Source organism: Solanum tuberosum, unplaced genomic scaffold, assembly GCF_000226075.1.
Source record: "Solanum tuberosum cultivar DM 1-3 516 R44 unplaced genomic scaffold, SolTub_3.0 scf00262, whole genome shotgun sequence".
Lineage (NCBI taxonomy): Eukaryota > Viridiplantae > Streptophyta > Magnoliopsida > Solanales > Solanaceae > Solanum > Solanum tuberosum.
The window spans coordinates 407004-417093 of record NW_006239186.1 but is presented as its reverse complement, the minus strand read 5'-3'; the positions used below and the strand labels follow the sequence as shown (position 1 = coordinate 417093).

General features: G+C 34.5%; 2 protein-coding genes across 2 annotated transcripts; one reads left to right on the top strand and one right to left on the bottom strand.

Moving 5' to 3' along the window:
- Positions 1-437: 437 nt before the first annotated feature.
- On the top strand, positions 438-8765 carry LOC102579669 (protein-tyrosine-phosphatase IBR5-like). The gene is made up of 5 exons (XM_006357906.2): positions 438-925; positions 5558-5657; positions 7062-7119; positions 7410-7516; positions 7708-8765. Exons 1-5 carry the CDS (start codon positions 686-688, stop codon positions 7986-7988), a joined length of 786 nt encoding a protein of 261 aa, XP_006357968.1. The 5' UTR covers positions 438-685; the 3' UTR covers positions 7989-8765.
- LOC102579999 (mitochondrial ubiquitin ligase activator of nfkb 1-like) lies at positions 8162-9077 on the bottom strand. Its single transcript, XM_006357907.2, has 2 exons — positions 8824-9077; positions 8162-8727 (listed from the first exon to the last, which is right to left on the bottom strand). Exon 2 carries the CDS (start codon positions 8713-8715, stop codon positions 8188-8190), a length of 528 nt encoding a protein of 175 aa, XP_006357969.1. The 5' UTR covers positions 8716-8727; positions 8824-9077; the 3' UTR covers positions 8162-8187.
- Positions 9078-10090: the final 1013 nt, after the last annotated feature.

The window sequence follows — 10090 nt, the reverse complement described above, 5'->3', positions numbered from 1 at the left end:
TCAAAAATATACGAAAAGTACTATAAATTACAATTTTTTGCACATCAATATGATGGAAAGCACATCGTAAAATATTAAGCAAAGTTCTTATAGTTTCACCCTAAAAAAGAAAATCACGAGAATTAAAAATAGATGAAGAAAGTATTATATATATACATACAAAATAATTTAACTATATATAAAAATAATGTATACTTTTCCATTTATAGAACACTTCACCATAATCTAACTCAAATACCTAAATCAAACTCATTCTCTTGCATTTATATTAAAAATAAATATTTATTTTACTTATCTATTTTAATAAATTATGAGAATTTTACCTCTTTTTCATACTATGTTCAATATTAATTTTAAATATTTAATAATTAAATTTAATAAAATAAACCTCGAATTAAAATTCTCACTAATTTAACCTATTCCCTACTACTATTGGCTAATTGTTATGCTAACCTTGTACTCCATCGAATTTTCAGAATCCCCCCGGCCATAACCAAAATTATTAGCACCGGTAGCTATAAAATCACCAAATTTAGCCTTAAATTCTCTCTTGACGCTTCTCCTTCTTCTATCCCTTAAAGGGTCACTTCAAATCGGATCAAATCTAGGCAAAATTTTCTCCTTTTTCCTCTTCTGGGTCGTTCTTGTTTTGTCGATTGAGGCGGACATAGTGAATTAGTTCATCATGAGGAAGAGAGAGAGGGAAAACCCATGTGGTATTTGTGGGCATTATCACAAGTACGAAGAAGGGGAGCCTTGTGGGGTTTGTGGTCATCGAATGCCTACTGTTTCTGATATGGGTTTTCCAATTCAAATCAGTGCTTTTCCTTCTGAGATCTTGCCGGAGTTTCTTTTTTTGGGAAGCTATGATAATGCTTCTAGAGCTGAGCTTCTTAAGAGTCAAGGGATTTCTCGTGTTCTCAATGTGAGTCCCTCTTACTTGTCCTTGCTTTGTTTCTTTCTTCGAGTTAATTGAATTGTTGAGTAGAGTTGACAAGTTTCAATCTTTGAGGCAAAAGTTGTAAAGTATGATTTTTGGTTGTTGTTGTTGTTGGTAGAAATTATAATTAGTTGACCTTGTTCTGTTCTTGTGTTTGAGGGATTTGGGGGTATGCTTGTTATCTGTTGCATTGTCTTTTTGAATTTCTTGGAGATACTCTTGTTGAGATAACTTCACTAATAGTTACATAGTCAAATTCAATCACTTGGTGTCCGGTGGTGCATTTTGTGACTAGACAATTTCTCTAACAATTTTGTTGTGAGTACCTTTCACTTTCTTTGTATGATGCATGTCAAAGATTCTCATTGTTGTAGTATAATAGTAACAATCTGCAAAAACGTTGCCTGAGTTTCCAATCCTAAGGTGTGTCAATGAATATAAATCACAAAATTGACCATACAACAACAGCAACAACATCTCAATCCCAAGGTAGTTGATGAATCAAGAAACCATCTAAACTTGATGTTTGTTATACAGCCATGCCTTAAATCCACGTAATCAATGGCAAGCTTGTACAGCAGCTTTGCACTTAGGTCTTGTGATTTCTTTGGAGCTGTATGGGAATCTCGGCTTTAAGTTGGGGCTAAATTTATTACCTTGCTTTCAATAGTTCATGAGGGAGGGGTAAGATGACTATTATGGCAAGCAATGAAAAAGAATCTTCTTTCGCAGAAGTATCTAGTTTCTTTTTCTTCTCATATTTGTGTGAAAAAAATCAGCTCAACCCTCTTCTTATAAATGAGTTGGTGTCATATTTGTTAGTATCTTAAAACAAGCAAGGTTCACATTCTAGTAGACTAAAAAAAGACCTTTTCTTCCCATCTGTAAATTACTTGGTACCGGTGTTGGTGAGAGATAATAAGTACTCTGTTATAACACATTAATGCATAACTTTATGGTCCTACACAAATCTTCAAAGATACATTTAGTGTGTGACTTCAACTGCATCCTACAAATACAGTGTGAATGTCTGTGTTGGTTCTGAATTGAGTCTGCGCAGATCTAGGTCAGGCCATTATTTTGATGATGGGTGATATCGATCTTGGAAATGGATGATAGATTTATTTCAAAGGGTTTTAAGTTTATCTTATTCTATTCTTTATACTGTTATTGTGCTGTACTGTTGTAGTTAATTTTGTCTACATTTCGAATATCTTATTGATGTTGGATTTCAAGCATATTTCGAGTGATGTAACTATAAACAATGGCTGCCTACTTAGAAGCTTTCGTTTTGTGTTCATGTGCATGATTGTGTTCATTCTTTCAAGCATCTCTTTTCACAATGGGTCTTGAAGTCATTCGCAACCCGTCTCGCTCTGTCATGAATTTTTACTACTTTCATCTTTTAGTTGCAAGTTGCAACAGAATTTGAAATGAATTCATGTTCCATCTCATAAAAATCCAGTCTTTGGATTTTGGTTTTATTAAAATGCCTATTCAATCTTAGCCTTTAAAAGACATGGACGACTAGAATTAGATCTTGACTGAGATTTTTTTGGTAATTATTTGACATTTTCATTAATAACCGTGAAGATTTACAAAACTATAGCAGCGCCTTCGCAGCTTGCTTTTCCATCTGCTATTCTCATGTACAAAGAAAAGTAAGAATAGAACCTAACCTAGAACACAAAGCTTTGAATCATAATCCTCATTACTACAGGGGCTCTTACATTTCAAACACAAACTGTTTATCCAGCTAAACATTCCCAAAGCCTTGATTTCTTCTCAAAAATCCTTTAATTCCTCTCGATCCAAATGGAGTGAACAAATTCTGTATAGACCATTCTGATAAGTTGAGCACTCTGTTTTCCCCTTGGTCCTCATTATTATCCCATTGAGGTGATGTTTCAAGTCCGTGGCAAAGAAAACCTGAAGATGAATCCATTGTAATAATCTTTGCTGTAGCTATTGTGAATACAGCTAGTGAACAAATAAGTGGTCGCTGGATTCATTTGCTACAGCACATAACCTGCATTGGTGATCCACATTCATTCCTCAAGAAGCTAACCTGTCAACTGTCATCAATCTTCCTTGCAACTGCAGCCAGACTTTTGGTCAGGCTGCATTTTTGAACATAAGACCCTTCCATCTCATTCCAGGACAGTCCCTATCAACTGAAGATAGATCTGCTTAACCAATCCTTTGTGGCGTGCTGCATTAATTTAGTTTGTAAAGCATGCAGTGCCATTTACACTCTATTTGGATCATTGTTACCCATTGTATTGTATTGTATCGTTACCATACCTACAATGTTTGTTTTGATTGTTACTTAAAATGTATTGTATTGTTAAATTTTGTCGTTACGTAACAATGAAAACCCCCATTTTATGGAACAACCGATTTGGTGTGTTCCCATCGTTACTTAATTTCTTTTTTCAATTATATCATGGCATAATACTTCATAATACCTTTTTACCCTTTACCATATATTATTTAATTTTAGTCAAACCTCCTACCCTAGAATAATTAAGGATATTTTAGTAAATTTATAAATTATAATACAATATGATGTATTGTATCGTTACCATACCTACAATGTTTGTTTTGATTGTTACTTAAAATGTATTGTATTGTTAAATTTTGTCGTTACGTAACAATGAAAACCCCCATTTTATGGAACAACCGATTTGGTGTGTTCCCATCGTTACTTAATTTCTTTTTTCAATTATATCATGGCATAATACTTCATAATACCTTTTTACCCTTTACCATATATTATTTAATTTTAGTCAAACCTCCTACCCTAGAATAATTAAGGATATTTTAGTAAATTTATGAATTACAATACAGTACGATACAGTCAAATCAAACAGTAAAAATGTTATTAAACAATAACAAACAATACAGTCTAGCCAAACATTGTATCTACCATAGAGTACAGTACAATACAATACATTATAAAACAGTGGGTAACAATGATCCAAACAGAGTGTTAAAGGGAAGTTCCCTGTAGGAAGCTAGGCTATACAGTATGTCTCTGATGTCATCTTAGAATGTTCATATTTGTCATATGGCCAGAAAGAGAAGAATGTAAATATGAGATCACAAACAACTTATTATACGTCAAATTCATATGCTTGGACCTTGGAAGATTGGTTGGTATTTGGAATTGAACTTTCCCCTTTCAGACAGGAACCGACATGGACATTATCTCATTTTATTTAATAAGCCTGGTGAGGTTTATTGTTTTCAATTCTGAACTCCATGGGTTTCTTTTTGGGATTTTGTACTTGCCATTTCGTCAATAGCAATCTGTAATACATTTTCTTTTTCTGGTGAAGCTCTGTGGTACATTCTCTTGTAGTTTATATATTCCCGAATCCACAGTTTAAGTGCTAAGCCAACTTTAGTGGGAATAGTCCAAATAAGATTGATAGGAAGCTTTGAGGAGAACACATGCTGCAGTTTGGATATGATATTGTCTGGTTCATGTATGATGATGCATGCAAAAAACTACAACTGTGATGTGTATGAGTGGTATCATTGCATGATCTATTGTTTGTAGGAAGGCAAAAGATTATAGCTCATTGGATGACGATATTGCCTAAGACAGTAGGAGTTATGTACACAATCTGAAGCCTTGGGGAATTTCTCAGAAAGAAGAGAAAGAAAAGGAACTGACAAGAGAGCTAAACAGAATGGAACTAATATCAATCATTGTAGTTAGAGGGACGGATTGCATAAAGTGTAGTACACATCATTCGGTGAATCTGGATTGGCTGAATGTTAATTTGATTAGTGGTCCTTTCTGGGGTTTCGTGGACATAATTATGGATCCCCTACTCTACTTGATTTATATGGGCCGTTTCCTCTCTTGGATGCTTTCTCATTGTCTAGTTAATTAGTCTCTTGTCCAGAAGGGAAAGGTTAGTTTTCCTTTTTCTGATGTATATCTGCCATTAGGTTATGAAGGAGATCTTGAATAAGATGTTAGTTACTAAGAAAAGGAGGAGAACCTTTTTCATTTTTAGCTTGAGTGGTCGCCTGTTGTTGTATGTTTTTGTTTATGCCCTTCCATTATTGATCAGGATCTTCATGAGCTTTCATGAATTACCACCAGGGAGGTCGTGATTTTATAGTTCTCTAAAGGAACATTCTTTGAATCCTATAAATATGAGCTGTGGAATAATTATACTCACTAACAGAAAGAACCTGGTGAGGTTTGTTTGTCACCTTTTCAATCAAGCTGGACTTAAGGTCTTTTAACTTTTACTGGTGCATAACTCGATTTAGAGGGTAAGAGAGTGGCAAACAGTTCCACATAGCTTGTTCATTTTCCTGCTCTTTTCAAGTACACTGGGCTGTTTCTCTGCAATTTCTTAATTGATGCAATTTAATCTTGATAATATTTTACCATCTGAAGCGAACTAAACTATATCTGGCACTCAGGCTTTGCTAAAACATGCTGATGTTTCTCTTGCTACGCCATTTCAATTTTCATTTTAGTGCTTCAGAAGTTATGCATGAGACAACTTTTGCAACCTCTATAGATCATCCCTATTACTGTCAATATTATGGAACCAAGTTCTCATCCACATTTACTTTTTCTCTGTGCAGACTGTACCTGCTTGCCAAAATCTATATAAAAACTCTTTTACTTATCACTGCCTTGAGGATGAGCAAGATTTGCAATTTGACGATGCTATCCAATTCTTAGGTGAGTGTCATTACTTGTGAATTTAGTATGTCTAAGCTTATTTTTGACTTTACAGGTTTAAGAGTATTTTAGTCTGACATAGGATTTCAGATAATTTCTTTTTTAGATTCTTGGCTTTGTGGGATACCAAGGAACAATAGGATTTTAAACACGTCAAGTTACCAACACCAAATAAAATGGGTTTTGAGCATCTTTTTAAAGAAGTTCTGGCAATATCTTTTGAATTTCTCTTTTTAAGTTTCCTAACAAATAATTTGTGGTTGAATGACTTTTCTAAAGGAAAGTTTTTACTAGCATGTAGTTATTTCTGGGGTATTATCATTAAGAATACAAATGTTTACTTATCAAAAGACCATTGTAGAAAGCACCCAAAGGTGTGGTCTAGTGGTTAATGAAGTGGTTAAGAACCCTGAGGTCTCAGGTTCAAGACTCAGCAAAGACAAAAAAACACTAGGTGATTCTTCCCATAAAAAAAAAGAACATTGTAGAAAACCTCTGCAAAACCCGAAAACATAATTAGAAACCCTTATATTTCGCAATACCTATCAGTTAAACATCTGCATTATGAATTCCATTCACATTGTGTAAACATCATAGCTGTTTTCCTAAAACAACATGCATTATTTCAGCTGTAAATATTATCAGCCTTTTGATCTCAGATGAGTTTAACTCTTTCATTGAAGTTTCTCCCTTGTAAGTTAACTTCTGATCAATTTATTAAGTCATGATATGCTTGTTTATGTCCCTTGTTCCTCTTCCTAATAATCACCTAGTTCCAAACTTTGAAGCTTTAGCATTGTATTTTCCACGTGACAAGGCATCCATCCTCCGAGTTGACATGCTTGTATAGAGAGTTTTATTGTATGTGTTTTACTTCTGCCCTCTGGCTGTTTGCCAATGATCCCCGTCTGTGAAGGACAAGCTACTGTGTTAAGCTTCTCTTACGAATTTATCTACCTGGACTTCGACTGCAAGCTCTTCAAAGAATCCAGTACTTCATTCTTTTACCCATCTTCAATTGTAGTTTTTTCCAGCTGAACGTTGAGTCTTCTACAGGCTTCTTTTGTGTATAGATTTGTCTCCTACAGGCCATTGTTTGAACTTTTGGGGTAGTAGGAAACGAAGCTTGCACTCTTCTTTTCCTCTTCCAAATGCTTTGTTCGTGTCTTGGATATGTATTTGAACTTGACAGCACTTGAAGATTAAACTTGAACTTCCTCTACAATCTACAACTGTTGAGTAGGAAAGTATAGTATTCGTGCTAAAATATGATATCATGCAATTCAACTGCTATAGTTGAAACTATCATGTTTATGGTTTCAACTTTATTTTAGAGCCATCTTTGTTTGTTTTGTGGAGATGCTCTGCTGCTAAACTGATGCTAATGTTACTTGTCTTCTGCAGAACAATGTGAAAAGGATAGGGCTCGTGTTCTTGTACATTGCATGTCAGGGAAAAGCAGGTTTGGAGTTTGATTTGTGAATTTTGCATGCATAAGTTTTCATGATTTTCTGTTTTTTTATTTTTCTGTTCTTTTTGGTTTGGTGTTGCATCCTTTCCTCCATTCTCTTTGTTCTTTCCCCGGGTTTCCCTGAAATATAATGGTGTACAGGTCAAAGTGTGTTTATCGAAACACCTAGATTTGTTGATTGAGAATGAGAAATGCAGTAAACTATTCCATTGAATTGCTTTCAATTGTTTGTGCTTACAGAAGTAACTACTATTAGAACTTAAATTGTGCATTTTTGATAGGTCACCTGCCATTGTAATTGCTTACCTGATGAAAAGTAGAGGCTGGAAACTTGCTCAGAGCTATCAGTGGGTGAAAGATCGGAGGTCTTATGTCGACCTTAATCAAGGTTTAGTTATACCCTTACAAGCATTTCTTCATTTAACCTTTTATTAATCTGAAAAGCTATGATACGTAGCTAGTAACTCTGCTCGGATATGCTCGTGTCTAGTTTAACAGGCAATGATCTAGATTTTGTTTTCGTTATTAGAGCCCTATATGTCAATGAGAGACCTTTTTTCGTGTTTTTGGGTAATGCAGGGGTTTACCATCAACTACAAGAGTATGAACAGAAGATCTTCGGGTCACTGGAGAACCAGGCTGCATTTGGCATGCCAGTCTTCTCTTCTCCTGTGCTGCCATCCGTGAGCTTTAACTACCCAAAGCCTAGTGATTCCGTTCAAATTCCAGCCTTCAACTTTTCTGGTGCTGCATCAATTTTCGCTCGTCCTGATATTGGCGTTCCTCCCCAGGAATTCACCTTTGGAGCTGCTGCTCATGCCTCAGATATCCATTTAAAATTCAAACCAAAATCCAAATAGTAATATGGATTAAACCAGTAATACTATCTGCCATTGTGGAATCCTCAACTTGAATGATGTTTAGAAAGCTACACAAATCACTTGACTGAGTTCTTCATGATTATACTGACTTGTTTTAAAGTATGAAATGTCAGTACCGTTAATGTAACTACAAAATTTTATGGAGTTGATGAAAAAAGCGAAAAAAATTCATGTGATCTTAGAAAATATTGAGAATCTCATCAATGGAACAATTACAAAGAGGGCAAGAGCCTCTCTTCAACCACAATTCTTTTGAACAAACCCTACAATATGTATGTCCACAGGGGATAAACGCTGCGCCTTTATTTCTCTCCATGCACACGCAGCACATTTCATCAATTCCTCCTCTTCCTTCTTCTTTAATGTACCATTTCAGACTCTTCTTCTTCTTCTCATCTCTGCCGTCCGTTTCCTCAAACAATCTCATCAACGTCTTCAATTCCGCCGTGGCATTCACGCTCCGGTACTGACGTTCCGCTGCCAACGCTGTAGCGAGGTTCACGTTCCCTTGATGATCCCCGATTATGGGCTCTTCTTCACCGAATAATTGGGCTTCAAATTGTTGGGCCTCTTCTTCTTCTTCTCCTCTCATCGTCACGTCTGATACTCTCAGGTTCCAAGAGGATCCACAGCAAACCAGTCCGGTGAATCCTAACCGTTGCTTCAAGTTTCTCCACATCGTCCTCGGCCTATCTTCTCCGTCCATTTTTCTAACTTCCTACAAATTCGTAAGGTATTTCTCTCTGATTATTGCACTTAATTTCGTCAAGAAAAATCCATGAAGGAAGATGATAAAAGGTAGTGAAATTCTTACTTATAACGGTCCAAAAGATGATCGCATTGATTGTTTTGGATTCCGGAATGGAATTTTCTTCTTCTTGTTGGTTTGCGTGTGTGTGTGTGAGAGAGAGAGAGAGAAAAGAGAGAGAAATTAGAGATTATTATGATGTAAAGAGGTGGGAAGAAGTTAAAAAAAGAAGGGATGCTTATATGTTCAAAAATTTGGAAAGAATTAGTTACAGCTCATGACTGAATTTTTCTGAAATTGGTAAAAGTGAAACAGAATGTGGACTGTCGGGGGTGGGTGACCTTTTTCACTTATTTACATCATAACTGCCTGAAACTGAATCTATCATTTTTACAAAAATATTGTATTTAATGTAATCCCACAAAGTAACTATTAGTATGAAAGGATAAATAAGATCATTCTCAACTATCTACTAATGTGTTAGTTCAATTCGTAATTATCATAGCCTCATATCTAAGATTATGTTTCCGATAAGTTAAATTCATATCATGATCTATTTAATGACCTCCCATAATATTTTTTTTGATATATTTGTACCTCTTCTAAAATCATCTATAATCAATTTTTCACTGTTGATTATTATAAGTCATATAATTTATATGAATAAGAAATAATTAATATAGTTAATAATAAAAGTAAAATAGGTATAAAATGATAGGTTATCTTTTTTTATTTTTTAAACTGAGCAAAATATTATAGATTGTAATATTTCTCATATGAATATGGTAAATATTATTTTAAAATGTCGATTAAACACCATATAGTTTGACTTTCAAGATGTAAAAATGTGAATATTCGAAAATACAGAATTAAGATATGTTACTCATTGTTTATGTTTAGTTAGCACGAGATATGGAGTGGCTTTGGTTAATAGGAAGCTTTTTTTCTACAATATGAAACTTTTTGATGCGAAATTCAAATTTAGTTTAAAATGTCATCAATAATAAAAAAAAAAAAGGTCATTTTTATGCTCTCTTTCAATAAAAACAAAATGTGGAAATTTTCTTTGTGATTTGTGAATCCATTCCAGAAAGAAAAAGCTGTAAAAGGGAGGAAAATAAAATTGAGATAATTAAGCATGTGCAATAAGAAGCATAATGATTATGAATAAGATTTCAATTCAATAAAGAATTTAGAGGTCCCTTAATAATTAAATTCCTTAATCAAAAGCTTTTTTGTCATTATGCAAAGTCTCAATTTTCAGATTGATTTGAAAATCAAACAAACATAAGGGACCCCAGGGTATAACACTTTATTAAAAGTCCAACCTTAT

Bases quoted from the DNA above. Each gene is read 5' to 3' on its own strand.
- LOC102579669 (XM_006357906.2), top strand. From the start codon at position 686: ATGAGGAAGAGAGAGAGGGAAAACCCATGTGGTATTTGTGGGCATTAT. The intron at 926-5,557 runs GTGAGTCCCTCT...TTCTCTGTGCAG, and splicing joins GGATTTCTCGTGTTCTCAAT to ACTGTACCTGCTTGCCAAAA. The intron at 7,120-7,409 runs GTTTGGAGTTTG...CATTTTTGATAG, and splicing joins TGCATGTCAGGGAAAAGCAG to GTCACCTGCCATTGTAATTG.
- LOC102579999 (XM_006357907.2), bottom strand. From the start codon at position 8,715: ATGGACGGAGAAGATAGGCCGAGGACGATGTGGAGAAACTTGAAGCAA.